Genomic DNA, 18,960 nt, shown 5'->3' with positions numbered 1-18,960 from the left:
ACTTAAAAACCTATCTACGTTATCTTAAAAAGTTTTAAAACTTATAAACAAGAATCACTTGAACTTGTTTACCTTTTTAACTTCGATTGACCCGGCGACTTCACTCGCGCGCTGTTATCGAACCATCGATGAGTCATCGCATATCGCATTGTTTTCGCCCCATCACTAATATTTATAGTCTTGTTTTGTGGCGAACAGAGGGATACGAAAATTAGCTGAGAAAATTCGTGTGGAAAACGCAACTAGAGGGCCGCCAAGATGCTGTCCATGCTGCAGGAGAAACGTCCGCTGAAGCGCACCCGCCTGGGTCCGCCGGACATCTACCCGCAGGACGCGAAGCAGCGCGAGGACGAGCTGACGCCCACGAATGTGAAGCACGGCTTCACGACGACGCCGCCGCTGTCTGACGAATTTGGGACGGCCCACAACTCGAATGTGAATGCCAGCAAGGTGAGCGCCTTCTTCAGCGGCGTGCTGGCCAAGAAGGAGGAGCTAATGACCCTGCCGGACACGGGGCGCAAGAAGCAGCAGATCAACTGCAAGGACAACTTCTGGCCCGTCTCGCCGCGGCGCAAGTGCACAGTGGACGCCTGGTTCAAGGACCTGGCCGGCAACAAGCCCCTGCTCAGCCTGGCCAAACGGGCGCCCTCGTTCAACAAGAAGGAGGAGATCTTCATCACGCTGTGTGAGAATCAGGTGAACATGCAGCGCGCCACCTGGTTCATCAAGCTGAGCGCCGCCTACACAGTGAGCTTCACGGAGTCCAAGAACAAGAAGCGCAGTATCTACGACCCAGCCGCCGAGTGGACCGGCAACATGATCAAGTTCATGAAGGAGTTGCTGCCCAAGCTGCAGGAGTACTATCAGCAGAGTGAGTTTAGTCGGCGGACCGTAGCACAGCTCCCCATTTGACACCTTTCGTTTCTTTACAGGCCACGACAAGTCTCCGGCAAACGGTGGCACTCTGGGCAGCCTGACTGCCTCTGGAAATGGTTCTGGTAGCAATGGGACCACCGGCCCCAGCTCCATTAATTCCGTCGCCGGCAGCAGTGCTCCGTCAAACGTAATTCCCGTTCCCAGCATGGCCAGTCCCCTGCCTCCGATCCACAGTCCTGCAAATGGACAGCAGGGAGCAGCCGGCGTGGGAGGAGTGGGATCTGGCAGTGTGGTGCCGGCAGCGGGAACTCTGGGAGGAGTCGTCGGTGGGCCCGGGTCTTCAGTGGTTGGAGGCGCCCCTGGGGCGGGAGCTGCTGTGCCGCCAGGCTCCACCATTTCCGGGATCGGGAGCCAGTTCGAAGACAGCCGTAATGCGCTGAAGTACTGGAAGTACTGCCACCAGCTGAGCAAGTACATGTACGAGGAATCGTTGCTGGACCGGCAGGAGTTTCTAAACTGGATTCTCGACTTGCTGGATAAGATGCGCACCCAGGCGAGCTTTGACGAGCCGCTGAAAAAGCTGGTGCTCAGCTTTGCCCTTCAGTACATGCACGACTTTGTTCAATCGGAGCGTCTTTGCCGGAAGATGGCCTACATAGTGTCAAAGAAGCTGGCGCAACTGCTCAACACTGTGGTCGAGCAACAGGCCATTAAGGACCTGGACGAGCAGAAGTTGCAACACGATCCCTACGAGCTGGCGTTGCAGGAGCAGATGAGTTGTCCCCATCACCGGGACATTGTGCTTTATTTGAGCACGATCCTGCAGATCATAACCATCGAGTGCCCCACGGCACTGGTCTGGAGCGGAATAGCGGCTCACCGAGCACCTTCCTCGCTGTTGGGCAGTCCACTGGACCATCTGCCGCTGGCGCCTTCAGTGCTGCCGATGCCCACGCGGTGTCCGCGAACCAACCAGGAGATCAGGCGTCAACTGCGGGCAGCCGAGTCGGACATTGTGCTGCGCACCCAGCACGCTGAGCAGCGCTGGTTCGCGGCCAAGTGGCTCAGTGCCGGCAAGAACCACTATACCAGTGTGCTGGCCACGCTGGACCACCTGGACACGCACTGTTTCGACCGGATGGAGCACAACAACAGCATAGACACGCTCTACGCCCATATATTTCCCAGTCCCAGCGCAAGTCGTCGGCGCGAGGAGGATCAACTGGAGCCGCGTCCAGCCTACGAGCCGAAGCAGGACAAGGACACGGTGCGCATCCTGTGCGAGTGGGCCGTGTCCGGGCAGCGCTGGGGTGAGCACCGGGCCATGGTGGTGGCCATACTGCTGGACAAGCGCCAGATAGACGTAACCAGCACGCCGGCGGATCAGCAGTCCAGTGATAAGGACGACAAGGACTCGCTGGCCTCTGGCGCCGGCTTGATCGATGGCCTGCCTGTGTTCCAGCACGTGCTGATGCACTTCCTCGATCACGACGCTCCCGTTCTGGACGAACATGCAAGCAGCAGCCAGCAACGCACCGAGTTCACCAATCTCGTCCAGCTGTTTAGCGCATTGATCCGTCACGATGTCTTCTCGCACAACGCCTACATGCACACACTCATTTCGCGGGGGGATCTTCTGCTGGAGTCCGTGCTGGTGATCAAGTCGGGGACGACGGCCACGAAGACATCGCCACCACCTCCGGCGCCGCCACCGACGACAACGCACGGATTCGATGACGACGGCTTCGGCGGGGGCCTTGACTTCAAGCACAATGAGTTCGACGACTCCAATGTGGACGATGACCTGGACAAGCTGGTGCAGAACATCAAGGAGAAGGGCCAGCAGCACGAGGCGCCCGACAGCCCCAAGATCGGTGCGCCGGGCGACGGCGAAACCAGCTCAGGTGGAAGCATATCGCGCCACTACGTGTACACCAAACACTTTCCCATACCGCAGGACGATCCCAGCATGAGCAGCTACAGCAGCGAGAGCAACCAGCGCTACATCCTGCTCTTTGGAGTGGGTAAGGAGCGGGACGAGAAAAAGCACGCCGTGAAGAAGATGTCCAAGGAGATCGGCAAGTTATTTACCAAGAAGTTCAGCATCGATGTGGCCGCCGCTGGCCATGTGAAGAAGCATTCGCGCAACGAGTTCAATTTCGAGGCCACCACGTCCAAGTGCCAGCAGATGGCCTACTTCGACCAGCACGTGGTCACCGCTCAGTGTGCGGCCAATGTGCTGGAGCAGCTCAATGGCTTCGCCTTGGGTAACAACAACTACCTGCCGGTGCAGGAGCATGTGGCCTTCCTGTTCGACCTGATGGAGCTGGCCCTCAACATCTACAGTCTGCTGGAGCTGTGCGACAGCCTGCTGAAGGAGTTGCCCGAGGTGGAGCACCAGTTGCAGCTGAAGAAGTCGAACCTGGTGCGCAGCTACACCACCTCGCTGGCCCTCTACATTGTGAGCATCCTGCGGCGCTACCACAGTTGCCTGCTCCTTTCGCCCGAGCAAACGCTGTCGGTTTTTGAGGGCGTCTGCCGCACCATCCGGCACGTGTCCAATCCGAGCGAGTGCTCCTCGGCGGAGCGCTGCATCATCGCCTATCTGAGCGATCTGCACGAGTCCTGCGTTCTGCTGCAGGGCAAGGAGCAGTCCACGGAGTACTACCAGCAGCTGCAGTGCATCAAGCGCTTTAAGGACATCTTCAACACACCCGAGCAGCTCAGGTGAGTTTAGATCGTGTTTTTAATTTAAAAAGGCTGTGATGGACAAAGGGTTGATTCTTCTTAAGATCATTAGTATATATTTAGACAGTTTTGATGCTCTTATAGCTTAAACATGATTAGGTTTCTACTAAGAAATAAGCTTCTATAATAAATCTAATTTAAAGCAGGCAATAAATTATAGCTTGTTAAAAATTTAATGACCTATGACACAAACTGAGCCATTTCTCTAGTTTAGACAACCAATTAACTTCGAATTCCTTTGTTTTCAGCCTGCCCCCACAGGGCTATAATCCGCAGCTGCTGCAGGAGCTGTTTGTGGCTCCTCGTCGCGGTGGCAAACTGGATCCTCACTGGCTGGGTACGCTGCACGAGTCGCCGGCCAACGTGTACAGCTTCGTGTCCAACGCTTTGATCGCCGTATGCCGAGAGACGGACAACGAGCGGCTGAACGACGTGGCATTGGCGTGTGCCGAACTCACAGCCAGCTGCAACGTGCTGTCCGAGGAGTGGATCGCCGCCCTGCAGAGCCTGTGCAGCGGCAGCAAGAGTCCGCGATACCCACATCTGGGCGGGCAGGTGGACATTGGCCAGGGCAAGACGCACAACGCCCTGGCCGTCTTCGTTTGCATCCTGGTGGCGCGGCACTGCTTCTCCCTGGCGGACTTTGTGAGTAAGTTTGCCCTGCCGACGTTGGCGCGATCGGTGAGCGCTGGCGGAGCCGAACTGAGCGTGGACGCGGAAGCGGGAGCTCGTCTCACCTGCCACCTGGTACTGAAGCTCTTCAAGACCCTGGAGATCCCACAGCCGGGCATGTACTCCGTGAGCACGTCCCCGAATCCGCTGCACGCCGTGGGCAACGACTTCAGCATTCGATTGAGCTGCGATCGTCACCTACTGGTGGGCGCCCACAAGACCATACCCATAGCCGCAGTGCTGGCCGTGCTCAAGGCAATCCTCATTGTGGTGGACAACGCGGCGCTCAAAACTCCATTGGCCGTTGGCAGTGGGTCTTCCTCCTCCGGCGGCTTGGGCGGCGCCTTTGGAAGCGGCAAGCGCAGTGGCTTCAATACGCCAGTGCATCCGGGCAGCACGCCAAAAAGCAACGAGCTGCGACCCGCCGACCTAAGCCAAATCCTGGGCACCAGCGACCTTCAGCTGGGCAGCAGCTTGACCAGCGAACCAGAAGCCCTGCAACAGCCGTCGGTCGGCGGCATGGAGCAGATCTCACTGCTGGAGTTCGCCCAGGCGGTGCTCAAGCAGATCTGCGCCCAGGAGCACGTGCTGGAGCGGTGCCTCAAGAACGCAGAGCAGCTGTGCGACATGATAATCGACGAAATGCTGACCGCCAAGCAAGCGCAGCGCGTGCTGCACATGATCTGCTATCCGGAGGCTGAGTTCAACATCATCTCTGAGCTGGACCAGCGCTCGATGATCGTCCGCATCCTGGAGAATCTGGGTCAGTGGACATTGCGAATCTCGTGGCTGGACTTGCAGCTTATGTACCGCCAATCGCTGAGCAACAACGCGGAGTTGAATGTCTGGCTTGACACGGTGGCCCGCGCGGCCATCGATGTCTTCCACATGGAGGAGGTCGTTCTGCCGGGCGCCTTGAAGGCCACGCACAAGCCCAAACCGTCCACCTGGCTGGTGGCTCCGCTGATCGCCAAGCTGACGCCCGCAGTTCAGGGCAGGATTCTGCGAGTGGCTGGTCAGGTTCTTGAGAGCATGAACTACTTCTCCAAGGTGCCCAAGTCGGATTGCAATAGTTCGGGCAGCGGCGACGAGCGGGAGAAGAGCAACAGTTGCCACAGCAGCAACAGCTATGGACTGGGTGGCGTTGCAGCCCGCAACAAGAAGATGCCGCTCAACTACCAGCCCTTCCTGGGACTCATTCTCACCTGCCTCAAGGGCCAGGATGAGTACAAGGAGAACCTACTGGTCTCCCTCTATGCTCAACTCTCCCAGTGTCTGCAGTCCTTTGCTGAGGTACGTCTTCACTTGGCCTCACTTTCACGTGAATTTAACATTGTATTTTGCCCTTCAGTTGGACACAATTGGTGGGGTTGATGAGCCGCAGGCACGCGAGGAGATTCTGGATGCCTTGCAGTTGCGCTTCTCCCTGGTGGGCGGAATGTTCGAGGCCATTCAGAAGAACAGCACGCCCACCACGGACTGGGCCATTCTCTTGGCCCAACTGGTGTGCCAGGGTGTAGTTGACCTCAGCTGCAACCGGGAACTCTTCACCACCGTGGTGGACATGCTGGCCACCCTGGTGCACTCGACACTGGTCTCTGATGACGAGCGGCACTACATGAACCTAATGAAGAAGCTGAAGAAGGAGATTGGCGAGAAGAACAACGCCTCCATTCGGGTCATCCGGCAGCTTCTTCCGCTGTATAAGCAACCCACCGAGGTGAGTGATTGCATCACCGTTTAATGTGTTTGAAAACTAACTAGTATTTCTATGCCTAGGTGATTGCCTGTGAGCACGCCGGCATGGACACCAAGGGCAACAAGATCTGCGACATGGACAAGAAGCAGCTGCGCATATCGGACAAGCAGCGCATCAGTGTGTGGGACATCCTGGAGGGCCACAAGAACCCGGCGCCCCTCTCGTGGGTGTGGTTCGGTGCAGTGAAGCTGGAGCGCAAGCCTCTAACCTACGAGGAAGCGCACCGCAACCTCAAGTACCACACGCACAGTCTGGTCAAGCCCAGTAGCTACTACTATGAGCCACTGCCACTGCCGCCCGAAGATATTGAGCCCGTGCAAGAGAAGATTTGCATTGTAAGTCCTTCTATTGTTTCTCAATTTCTTTAAAACACTTATTAAACCACATTGTTTTCACTTTACAGAAGGACGAAATGAAGGCGGACACGCCTTCGTCGGTGGATCAGTCGCCCAGTGCTGTTCCTCCACCTGGAAGAGGTCGCGGCAAGGGAACGACGACGCGGAAACGAAAGCCCAAGAATCCCAAGACGCCGCCCGTGGTCAACACTCAGCAACAACAGCCGCAGTTGGCGCCACAGCCACAGCAGGCGCAGAATGTGCAGCAACAGCAAATGCAGCAACAGCAGCAGCAACAACAGCAGCAACACATGCAACAGCAGCAGATGCAGAACAATCCGATGGGTCAGATGCCAATGAACATGCCGGTAAGATGAGTTATAACTATTTAAAATTATAAAATTTATAAGTTGATATATGTTAATTCAATTGTTGAATGCTACATATTAATTTTAATTGTAGCCTTGTAAATTCCAAAGAAATAAGCAAGCAACCCAAAAATTAAAAAATAATAGCACAAAATTCAAAAGTTTTAAATTTAAATACAAATTTTCTTAGCCGTTTTAGGTGCCAACTATTCTTGTTAGATCTTCGAATTTCTAATAGTAAATTAAATGATCTCTTCCACAGATGAACATGCAGCAGTTTGCGCCCAATCCGAACAACATGATGCAGCAGAATGCCATGTTGCAGCAACAGCAGCAGATGCAGCAAATGGGCAACAATCCGCTGCAGCAGCAGCTGAATGTGGGCGGTGGCAACGGTCAGCAGAATCCCCAGATGAACTTCATGCAGCAGGGACCGGGTGGCGGCGGGGGCGGGCCTCAGGGCATGCCTGGCCAGCAGCAGCAGTGGCACAATGCCCAGCAGCAGCAGCAACCGCCCCAGCCGTACCACAATCAATACGCACCGCACCAGCAGAACATGCAACGTAAGTGGAAATCACAAGACTTAAAGCTGATCAAGATGGTTAATACTTGTTCTTGTTTCAGCAAACCGCATCGAGAGGCCACCGCTGAATGCGAACTCCAAACAGGCTTTGTCTCAAATGCTTCGCCAGCGTCAGCCATTCCAGCAGCAGCAGGCGCAACAGGGACCCGGCGGCAGCTTCAATCCGATGCAACAGCAACCGCAGCCGGCGCAACAGCAGCCGGGTCCTCAGCAGCAGATGAATCCCAACCAAATGCGACAGCAGCAAATGAATCCCCAGCAGAACCCACAGTCGGTGGCCGCCTTCAATGCCATGCAACAGCAGCAGCAGCAGCAGAGTGCGCAGCAGCAACAGATGAACCCCAACCAGCAGACGCAGCAGCAGTTCTTGCGCGGCGGCAACATGCGACCCGGCATGGCGCCCAACCAGATGAATCAAATGAACATGGGCGGCCAGGGCATGCCGCAGAATCCGATGATGCAGCAGCAGATGCCGCAAAACATGGTGGGCATGGTCAATCCGAATGCCAACCAAATGATGCAGTCTGGTGGCGGCCAGGGAGGCAATGGAGTCGGCGTTGGAGTTGGTGTCGGAGTGGGCGTTGGCGTGGGTGTGGGCGGTGCCGGCAACAATCCCAACATGGGCATGGGTGGCATGCCACAGCAGGGAATGATGCAGCAGCAGCCGCAGCAACAACCGCAGCAACAGGTGCAATTCCAGAACTTTCAGAATCAGTACCAGCAGCAGCAGCAACAGCAGCAGCAGGGAATGCAACAACAAGGCGGCGGAGCAGGCGTTGGAGTGGGCGTGGGCATGGCGCCCAATCAGCAGCAACAGCAGCAGGCCAACATGATGGGCAACTTCAATCCGCAGATGCAGCAGGCGAATCGCAACAACCCCGACTTCATGGCGGTGGCAGCTGCCCAACAGCAGCAGCAGCAACGCGTTGTTCCCGGCGGAATGATGGCCGGCAACCGCAACCAGTACATGAACCAGGCGCCCAACGTTACGATGACCAACATGATGGGTCCGGGTCCCGGCGGAGTGGTGGGTCAGGTGCCTCCGTACGCCCGTCAGCAGTCGGCGGGCGGCGGCAAGCCAGGCGTCCTGAACACCCAGCAACAGTTCCAGCAGCAGCAGCAGCAACAACAGCAGCTGAGGCACCAGCAAATGATGCAGATGCAGGGCATGGGCGGTGGCGCCGGCGGGGGAATGGGCTCCGGACCGCAGCAGGCGGGCGGAGCAGTCGGCGGAGGCGGTGGGGGCGGGATGGTGCCGCAGCAGCAGAGCATGAACCAGCAGCAGACCCCGAACCTGGTGGCGCAGCTCCAGCGGCAGAACATGATGGGCCAGCAGCAGCAGTACCAACCGCCACAATATTAGATCGTAGACACTCCTTAGTTGTAAGCCTAGTCCTAATCATTTATTTATCAGATGTATTTGCAATAAACGTACATTCAAAACAAAAATAAAACTTAAATTATGGATATACATAGATGGGGAGAAGGATCGGTTTGGGAAGCACAATTTTAAATTAATTAGATAAAAACATAATTTACATTTAAAAAAAAAAAGGATGTTAAAAATATATTTTGTGGAGTCAAAATATTTTAAAAAGGAAAATTTTACTTCCAAAAATCTATTTTATTAAAAGTAGCCCCTTGCCAAGTAGACACAATCAAAAAAATAAATGATACAAAAGTATAACCTAGTTTTTTAATGAGATTCGCATATTCTTAAGACTTTTTTTTTTAAATTTCTGAAATACCGTTTTCATTTTATATTAATGTATATTTGAAATAGAAAGTTCAAAACATTTAAAGGACAAAAAAAAAACCCCGACATGACTTCGTAGATATATTATATGATTTTAAAACTTTATAGTTATTTGGCCTTAGGAACGATCGAAAAATTCACTGGAAAATCGTGATTTTAAGCACATACTCACAAGCATTATATTTTTGTTTTAGGTGGCAAGGTAGGAATTTTTTTGCTGTATTTATTATATGTTTTCTAATTATGAATTTTCGTTTTGATATATATATTAAATTGTTTAAAATTATTTTAAATATTATTCATAAGAACTTAATAAATAATAAACGTAAACAATGCAGAAAAAGCTTTAGGATACAAAAATTACTTTTAATTTATGTAATAAATCCCAGACATTTTTGATAATTTCAAGTAAAAGCTGTTTTGTAACTATGCATTTTCGTTTTGATATATAAATTAAATTTATTTAAATTATTTTAAATATTATTCATAATAAATATAAACTTAAAGCGGAAAAAGCATTAGAATACAAAAATTACTTTAATTTTTTGTCAGAAATCGCAGAGTTTTTTTTTTGATAATTTCAAGTAAAAGCTATTTTGCCCAATGGCGCAACTATCGGATTCTCGCCCATCTCTAATCAGCTGAGCGCCGATTGTTGCGCTGGTGTGCGTGGGCGTTTGTGTGCATGTGAATTAGAAATAATACATTTTTCGTACGCATATCTCAGACGTTTGGTCAATTAGAACTAAGGTTTAAACAAAATAGTGCATTAGTCCTGCTGCCGCGAATTGAACACCTACATATGTAGAAAACGGAGAAACGCCCGCAAATCGCTTCCGTGGCACATTTCATTCATCGATTGGATCGAAATTCGATTCGGAGTGTTACTTTTCGCAGTATTGTTTGCAAGTGCTCGCAAAGAGGACGTGTTTTTTTTTAGTGGGTCATAGCCATATAGTACCGATCCAATTCCAATCCGGAAATGAGCGAAGTGCCGGAGAGCAGTAAAAAGCGTCAGAAGACGGTGAGTACGAGAAAAGTGACCCTGTCCCACAAAATAAAAACTTAAGAAACTCCAAAACCCTATTTGAACAAGTGCGCCGAATAAAAATAAAACTTTAGATGTGAAATATGTGGCTTAATTTATCACTCAATTTGAACAGCCGTTGGTTGTTTGACAATTTCCCCAGATCTCGTCACTCGCGCTGTTTCCAAAAACCCATTGTTTACGTTTTCCGCTCTTTCTATGTATTTACCATTATGTTTTTCCATATGGCTCCGGAAGACACGTAATGCCAGAATTCCCCTCCTAATCTTATCTTCCACTTGGAGCATGTGCCTCTTAACCCAATTTCAATTCGAACTTGACTACCAAACAGCATCAAACTAAACAATTTATAAAGGCAATTGCTTAGATTATGTGCACATCAATTTCCAGATTGTCCAGCAAAATACAAATGGAATGGAATTTAGTGCAATGTATGCGAATATTATAGGTTGATGAGGCTTTTATAAATTGTTGATTCATCAAAAGCGTGTTCTACAAATGCGATTAAAAATGCACGGGTTTCGTGTACCTATTTAAAAAGTTTTATTTTTCTGACATGTAACAAAAATACATACGTTTGGAGGCGGTTTTACTATTCCGATAAAACTTTTAAATTAGTTTTAAAAATGTACCACACGATCAAGATGTAAAATGTTTACTTTGCTGTCTTTGCAAAGAACCAAATTCAATTGTGGCAAAAATATTAGTTTTTACCCGCCAGATAAATGTTTACTGCCTTCTTTTGCAATCACAAGTAATCTCTACCGTTTTTAAAACAATATGCTCCTTAAATGTCTTATGCAACATGCATTTATTTCCGTGATAACAACTGGTTGCCATAGAAAATGTTATTGCTTTAGCTTGAACAGGTTTAAATTAGAAAGAAAGTCTTCCGAGACAACTAAAGTGGTAGCAGCGAATTGTAAACAAGTCGCGCTTGAGACCTGAACTCGAACTCGGGCCACTTTGTTGGAGCTGGTCAAAAGTAGTTGAAAACTTGGTCAACAACCCGGCATCACTTGCAGGTTGAATGACCACAGTGATAACTTTTCGCTGTATCTTCATTCCGTGACATTGTGGTTTGACACACATATGAATCACACTTTTGCGGCAGACCAACACAGAAAAAAAATACTATTGGGTGTGCTACGGAAATCTCTTCCAATCTTAATGATGATCCATATAAAATTTTTAGCAATGTACAATGTAGGTTAATGTAAACAAACAAACAAACCAAATTGTTATATATTTGATTTCCAAAAAGAAATATATATTTGGGAACAATTCGAAATAAAACCCATAATACATTTTATTTTATATAAATTTAATTTCTTTTCCCTTTATAGAGTTAGTAATTGGCTTTTCACTTGTACATATAGCCACATTTAATTTTAATGGTTATTACTTTTATCTGTCATTGCATTACGTGTTAGCTTACTGTAATCATTTATAGTGATTACCTAACTAAGTGACTCTTGAAACGTGTCTGCAGATAATGTGCTGTATGAGCAGCGCTATCGAAAAGAAATTACAATCTAAAAAAAAAACAAATAAGGTTGAATAACAAAAATGTTTATTTTGAAAACTATTTCTTAAGTTTGGAACTTAGCCATGTCAGAAGTTATAAACATTCAACTCGTAAAAAGTATTGTCTATTTTGACTGTTTCTAAGGCTATTACTAATCTGAGTTAATTGCCAAATTGTATTATTTCAGTATACGTAAAAAGTAGTGTACTTAGTTGCTAAAACGACTGTTTGTTTGCCATAAAAACAAGTCAAATTTAAGTCTTACCAAGAGGAGTTTGTTATCTAAACACCTCCGTAAACAAGTTCCCATGTGGACCACCAGTTCCACTACTCCACCCAGTGGATCCCTACCTCTGCCAAGTGCCAACGTAGCTGCCCGGGCCATCGTCTCGACTGCAGACCGTGGAATTTTAGTTGCAGTTTTGAGCTTCGTCGAGAAAGTTCAGCGCTTTTGGCGGTTGCCTTCTGTTTCAGCTGTGTGGTGCTCTGCGGTGGGGTTCGAAAACTCTCACTTGTTTAATTATCAAAGAGTACATTGTTCGACTCACGCTTTCTTTTCACCTGCCAAGAGTTCGTTTCGTTTGGGGAAAAATGTTTACTCGATGTGCCAATTCGCTTGGCCACTATAATAATAATAATAATAACAATAACAATGGCTGTGCTGTTTCCACGAAGTGCTTCCCCACAAGTGTGGAAAAATCTGAGGATGCGGTAAGTTCTATAGCGAAGTGTTTTTACTTTCCTTGCTAAATAAGTTTTATTGAATATATATTTATTTCTAAAAGCTAACTTACAATTTTAGATGTTTAATATAGGCATGCCTTTACAGATTTGTCTGCCATCAGCAATAAAATGCTGTTAACAAAGTAGGAAACCGATGATATTTGCACATTTAAACTAAGCATTATAATTTGTAAGGGAAAAGGAAACACAAATAAATTGTTCAGCTAGTTCAGTGGGTACTATCAGAAAAGTTGATAAGCATTTTAATCAGATATATACGTTTAGATTAACATCCCTTAAAATCTCTAAATCCGACAATTCATTGAAAAAGTAGCAGATTTATGAATTTTGTATTATTTACTTAGAATCTCAATATTCTTTATTTCTTCAATCAGTTCCCCTCGATTGGCATCTCAAATTTAAATAGTTTTATTTCCAAACAATGTCATTTGGCCTTTGGACATCAGAAACATGAGAGATTATTAAGCAGTGGGGCTTGAAAGGACTTAACGTCTGCTAAACTCCTTCAGAGTGTTATAAGTCCTTCTAATCTGATTCAGAAGGCCCTTTTTTTTTCTCCTTGTAAAACCCCTTGACTTCTTCAAACTACTGCCACTCCTGTGTATTTTATATTTTAAACCAGAAGGGTCAAATTTTTAGAAGCTGAGGGCTTCAGATACGAATAGTGCCGCAAAAAGAATTGTGTGTTAAATTGTTTGTGTAAATAAACAGTGTGCTGAAAAAGCGTATTTAAGAGACAGTCCAGAAAAAGGGGGATTAATAATCAAACAAACGGTGGACAGACTGTGCAAACATTTTCTCCATATGGATCCGGAGAAGGTAAATGATGCGTGCGTGAATCGCCGATCGAGAGTTCAGAGCGAGATGAAATCGGCGGACTGGAGGGCGATCTCTCCGCTTCTTGTACTCTCAGTGCGTTCCATTCTCCATTCCAGTAGCATTGGAGTCGCAGCGCCCCTCATATAATAACGTAAATACTATTGAAAAGTCTCAGTTCGCTTTCGACGCTCGTCGCGTGTCTATGACGGAAACCGATTCGCATCCGTGAGCTCGTTTTAAACGCAATCTGAATATCGGACACGCACCGCTATCAGTGCTCTATTGCAAACAATTGAGCAACCAAAACAAATCGAATAAAAAAGGGAATAGCTCCCAGTATATTGGAATATTACAAAAAATAAAAACAATGCCTAATCCACCCATTGGATTTTATCCCCACATTAAAAGAAGGGTAAGGCTAACAAAGCTTATACAAAAAATTAAATACAACTTAACATTCCCAGAGATAAAAATGCAGATAATAAAAAGATAGAGAGTGATATAACCTAAATCATTGTGCCACTAAACACCTTAATCTAAATTAAGTTGTAAACCCGAGATTGTTGTTTTATGAGAGTGAGATCAGCAACGGGGAAAGGAATACATATAAGTGAAAATCTAGCACAGTGACCCTTATCTCAGATTGTTATTCAAAACTATTGCGAATATAAAGAGAGAACCCCCTCGCGATTTCGGTATTAAATTTCCACAATTTTCAATGAATAAAGACAAATACTTTTTTTCTTTTTTACTTTAATATGTTTTAAAATATGGGTTTTCATATTAGCAAAAAGCACATTAAAGTATTTATGAAACCTAAGTCATGCATTCCGAAATATATAATTTTTTTAAATTGTCAAAAAGATTATTTGCAAAAAAAATGTCTTTCAGACAACAAATATACAATTTTTAAGACCTTGTGATGCATATGTACATAATTTGCATATATTGGAACCTATTTCCAAGCAATTAAAAAAATCGTATACTGCACAGCAATGTGCTAAATCGACCAAGAGAACACAAGTATTTGCAAACATTTCACTTTGAGATAGAGACGAGACCAGACCCTTGGGTTTTAACCATATCGCGTAATTCCATTCGCGTTTCTGCACACACGAGCTCCAGCGGAAGGTCAACAAACTGAATGCTGGAGCTCAGCACGAATCGCCCTGGGGTCAAAGCGAACCATTTCGATGATGACTTGCCTTTGGCTCTGGATTCGGCTTTGCCTTTGGTCTTGGCTTTAGCTTTGTGGCTGCCTGAAAAGCTAGAGCTGTATAGACACGCCAAGGGGCCCGAGGCGGAATCTATCGCCATCCCAACTTGACATGAATATTTATTTATGATAATTTCGAAAGCTAAACCCGATCCGTTGTTGTTCTCTTTGCAGTGCCTACAGGTGGCGACGAATGTGACCGAGCAGAAGCACCATGTCACCCGGGAGACGCGCGGCAAGAATCTGGGCCTGTGCCGGGGTTTCCGAGGATGCACCGTGTGGCTGACTGGTAAGAGCACCTTACATGCTTTCCTTGCCATACGCACTCTAGTTCTTACATTAATATTATTAATTTTTTTTTTAATTCCAAAAGTGACTGTTAAAATAGTTGCAAAATAAGCAATTTTACCACGGAATTTAAGCAAAATGGTTATATATATATAAATTTAAAATGCTTTGCTGTGGTTAATGTCATTTAAACGCCTTCAGATACAACGGTTAGTTTTTTTTTTTTGGTCAATTGGTCAATTCGACTACGCCTAGTAACAAATTTAAAATGAAAAACAAGAAGAAAAGCTAACTTCGGCAAGCCGAAAAATTAAATATTCCTTAATTTGTATGAGTACATTTCTGAAGCTATTTCTATGGCAGCTATATTTTATTAATATTAAAAGCCTAATTCTGAAATTTTAAACAATTACTATGTTCAAAAGAGTTTAAACAAAAAAATTAAAAATTTTAAAAGTTACATTTCTTAAATTTAGTTTTTGTAGTATATGCTACAGTCGGCCGATTTTAATAAAATTTAAATCGTAATTCTAAAGTTGATTTATTTCTTAAAAAATTGTTATGCTGAGCCCTAAATAATTTATTTTGAAATGTATTTAGGTTTCTAATGAAATTTTTAATGAAATTTAAATCGTAATTCTAAAGTTGATTCTTTTCTTTAAAAATTGTTATACTGAGCCCTAAATAATTTATTTTGAAATGTATTTAGTTTTCTAAAATAGCATTAAATTGTTGCATATTTAAAGAAATCCGTAATGTGCTTTTACTGAGTCTAAGTCTAATTTAGTCTAGGCTTAAAATTGAATAGCACATAAAGTTGGTCTGTTTCTAATTGATTTTTTTCAATAATACCTTATTGGGTTTGTATTAACGAAATTAGTTTTACTCCAAAGCGGAGTATATTTTCTATTTAGGTATTAATATCTATATTAAGTAAAAGCGGACAAATATTCGAGTGTATGTATGAACTTAAGCCAGAGATTTCTTAAGCACCCCGTATAATTAAAATAGTTACCCATTACTTAACACCTTTTTGGCCATCCCTTTGCAGGCCTGAGTGGTGCTGGGAAGACCTCGATCGCCTTCGAGCTGGAGGCCTACCTGGTGTCGCGTGGCATTCCGGCTTACGGACTGGACGGCGACAACATCCGCACCGGACTCAACAAGAATCTGGGCTTTACGCCCGCCGAGCGCGAGGAGAACATCCGTCGCGTGGGCGAGGTGGCCAAGCTGTTCGCCGACAGCGGAGTAGTGGCCATCTGCAGCTTCGTCTCACCCTTTGCCGACGACCGCGAGATGGCGCGCAAGATCCACAAGGATGCGGGCCTGAAGTTCTACGAGATATTCGTGGACACGCCGCTGGACGTGTGCGAAACACGCGACGTGAAGGGACTGTACAAGAAGGCACGCGAGGGCGTCATCAAGGGCTTCACGGGCATCACGCAGGAGTACGAGCGGCCCCAGATGCCGGAACTGGTGGTCAACACCCACGGCTACACTGTCCAGGAGTCCACGCAGAAGCTGGTGGCTCTGCTCGAACAGGAGGGCATCATTCCGCGCTCGCTGCGCGACGTGGACCAGCTGCCGGAGCTGTATCCCAGCGATTCCATTGCCACGGAGGCACTGCGCCACGAGGCCACGTCGCTGCAGGCCATCGAGATCAGCACCGTGGAGCTGCAGTGGGTGCAGGTACTGGCCGAAGGGTGGGCCTATCCACTGCGCGGATTTATGCGCGAGGACGAGTACCTGCAGACGCTGCACTTCAACACACTCCAGAGCGGCCTGGATGGTTCCTACCGCGAGAATCACTCGGTGCCCATTGTTCTGAGTGCCACCCAGGCGGACAAGGATCGTCTGGATGGGTGCTCCTCGCTCACGCTCAAATACAACGGCAAACCGGTGGCGATTCTGCGCCGTCCCGAGTTCTACTACCAGCGCAAGGAGGAGCGGCTGGCCCGCCAGTTCGGCACCAGCAATCCCAATCATCCGTACAGCAAGCAGGTGCTTGAGGCCGGAGATTATCTGGTCGGTGGCGATCTGGCCGTGATCGAGCGGATTCGCTGGGAGGATGGACTGGACCAGTATAGGCTGACCCCCAACGAGCTGAGGCGCCGGTTCAAGGAGCTCAACGCCGACGCCATCTTCGCCTTCCAGCTGCGCAACCCCATCCACAACGGGCATGCCCTCCTCATGCAGGACACTCGTCGCCAGCTGCTGGATCGCGGCTTCAAGCAGCCAGTGCTGCTGCTGCATCCGCTGGGTGGCTGGACCAAGGACGACGATGTGCCGCTGGATGTGCGCATGAAGCAGCACCAGGCCGTCCTCGATGCCGGCGTCCTGCGACGCGAGGACACTGTGCTGGCCATCTTCCCCTCGCCAATGATGTACGCCGGTCCCACGGAGGTGCAGTGGCACGCAAAGGCGCGCATGAACGCCGGCGCCAACTTCTACATCGTGGGACGCGATCCGGCGGGCATGCCCCATCCGGACAAGGAGGCCTACCCGGATGGCAACCTGTACGACGCCACCCACGGAGCGCGAGTGCTGAAAATGGCCCAAGGACTGGACAGCATGGAGGTAAGTCGCAAACTCAACTATCATCAGTCAAAGAAATCTATAAAGTAAAATGTAATTGTATATGTGGTTCAAGTAAAGAGATCAAATTAGATTTATGACTTAATTGACTTATATTTAAGTCAATAAACCATCTTCCCTTTAAAAATATTTTTGTAAATAACGTTAGCATGTATACCCAAAGGCGAGGAATCTGAAGAAATAATGACATACTTCTGGTTAAAAAGTAATGAATTATATTTGCTGTTTTAATGTGTGAGATTGATTTTTTTAAACAATAATATAGTTTAAACTAGGACAGGTAACAGTCGAAAGGTTGGGAAGTCTAACCATTATAAGTGCTCCAAATTGAATATATTGCAATAGAACCCAAACTCACAAACTTTTCCACTTTTCTATGCCTAAGAAATGTAATCCATACTTTCGTGTCTTATAGAGTTAAAATAATGCATTCATAATAAATTTAATGAATATTTTTCCATTAGGCACAGTAAAAATACTATATACATTTTATATTCCCTACTATTTTTTTTCTATTTTCTTGGCTTAAATGAATAAACCTCTGCTACTTGTGAAAAATATATCTTTCACATAATCAGTTTTTAAAACTAATTGAGAAAATTAAAATTTTTATCTGCCTTATTTTATAGATCCTGCCGTTCCGGGTAGCTGCCTACGATAAAAGCTCCAGCAGTATGGCCTTCTTCGAACCTAAACGTAAGGACGAGTTCGAGTTTATCTCGGGGACCAAGATGCGCACCCTGGCCAAGACCGGAGCCAGTCCGCCGGATGGCTTCATGGAGCCGGAGGCGTGGAGAATCCTGGCCACCTACTACCAAAACCTGCCGCAGGCGTAACCCACTGCCAGGACCCGACCAGCAACGTGCAATTCCTCCTAGTTATAGCTTGTGTGCTTAGTATACATATTCCCACTTTATGGCCGCTTATCACTTACCACATTTGTCCATCTGTCCATCGTAATTAACCCAAATCCGGACCTGTCCTTGTGTGTGATTGTGGTGGTCCTGCTATTTAAATGTTCGTATCGTACAATCTACTTGTATCTACACATAAGTCGCCCAATTCTCTGTTTATCATAGACTCAATGTCGTGCAGCTATTTTGTAAACTGTTTTTAAATACATATATAAATAATTATCTAGTAGGAGCAATATTATTGAACTGATGGAATGGTGTTGAATGTTGTTAGGAGATCATTTTCTCCAATAAAAGTTAAAAGTAAGTAAAACTGAGAAGATAATCTTGTAATTGGTATGCACAAATAATTTCGCTTGGATTGCTCATTATATAAAACTTTAGGCATAAAAAAAAACTTAAACACCAACGAATATAATGACGCTTTGAATAATATAATAAAAATAATATACCCAAGGATGCTGAACAACTCTCGAAAAGTAATCTAGACTTTAGCAACAGGAAATCTAGACAAAAATAAAATACTTGTGCGGAAAATCTAAAATTTCCCACAACAAATCGCTATCCATGTTGGTGAAAAACCACACCAAATTATTCCCATAAAGTACTGCAAACAAATGTAATTTAATGTAAGTACAGACCAGAATATAATATTAAAAAAATTATTTTAGCGATTTTCGACAAGATAATTTTCCTTGTATAACATTAAAG

General features: G+C 46.6%; 2 protein-coding genes across 5 annotated transcripts; both read left to right on the top strand.

Annotated features, from left to right (window-relative positions):
* The first annotated feature begins 172 nt into the window (after positions 1 to 172).
* Positions 173 to 8,801, top strand: LOC128260165 (mediator of RNA polymerase II transcription subunit 12). 2 transcript variants are annotated; one of them, XM_052992951.1, is made up of 9 exons: positions 173 to 871; positions 933 to 3,603; positions 3,873 to 5,589; positions 5,648 to 6,016; positions 6,076 to 6,390; positions 6,459 to 6,758; positions 7,021 to 7,321; positions 7,383 to 8,240; positions 8,445 to 8,801. In XM_052992951.1, the coding sequence occupies exons 1-9, from the start codon at positions 259 to 261 to the stop codon at positions 8,702 to 8,704; spliced, it is 7,404 nt and encodes a 2,467-aa protein (XP_052848911.1). In that variant the 5' UTR covers positions 173 to 258; the 3' UTR covers positions 8,705 to 8,801. The 2 variants fall into 2 exon arrangements, with proteins under 2 accessions (XP_052848911.1, XP_052848910.1); XM_052992950.1 differs by having other exon boundaries at positions 7,383 to 8,801.
* A 955-nt stretch (positions 8,802 to 9,756) lies between these two features.
* LOC128259986 (bifunctional 3'-phosphoadenosine 5'-phosphosulfate synthase) lies at positions 9,757 to 18,471 on the top strand. 3 transcript variants are annotated; one of them, XM_052992650.1, is made up of 4 exons: positions 9,757 to 10,121; positions 14,627 to 14,741; positions 15,792 to 17,317; positions 17,965 to 18,471. In XM_052992650.1, exons 1-4 carry the CDS (start codon positions 10,080 to 10,082, stop codon positions 18,169 to 18,171), a joined length of 1,890 nt encoding a protein of 629 aa, XP_052848610.1. In that variant the 5' UTR covers positions 9,757 to 10,079; the 3' UTR covers positions 18,172 to 18,471. The 3 variants fall into 3 exon arrangements, with proteins under 3 accessions (XP_052848610.1, XP_052848608.1, XP_052848609.1); XM_052992648.1 differs by lacking the exon at positions 9,757 to 10,121 and adding an exon at positions 12,076 to 12,384; XM_052992649.1 differs by lacking the exon at positions 9,757 to 10,121 and adding an exon at positions 13,401 to 13,648.
* Positions 18,472 to 18,960: the final 489 nt, after the last annotated feature.

This window comes from Drosophila gunungcola (genome assembly GCF_025200985.1).
Source record: "Drosophila gunungcola strain Sukarami chromosome 3L unlocalized genomic scaffold, Dgunungcola_SK_2 000014F, whole genome shotgun sequence".
Classification (NCBI taxonomy): Eukaryota; Metazoa; Arthropoda; class Insecta; order Diptera; family Drosophilidae; genus Drosophila; species Drosophila gunungcola.
Note: the sequence above shows the minus strand (reverse complement) of the source record. Positions and strands in the feature narration are given on the sequence as shown.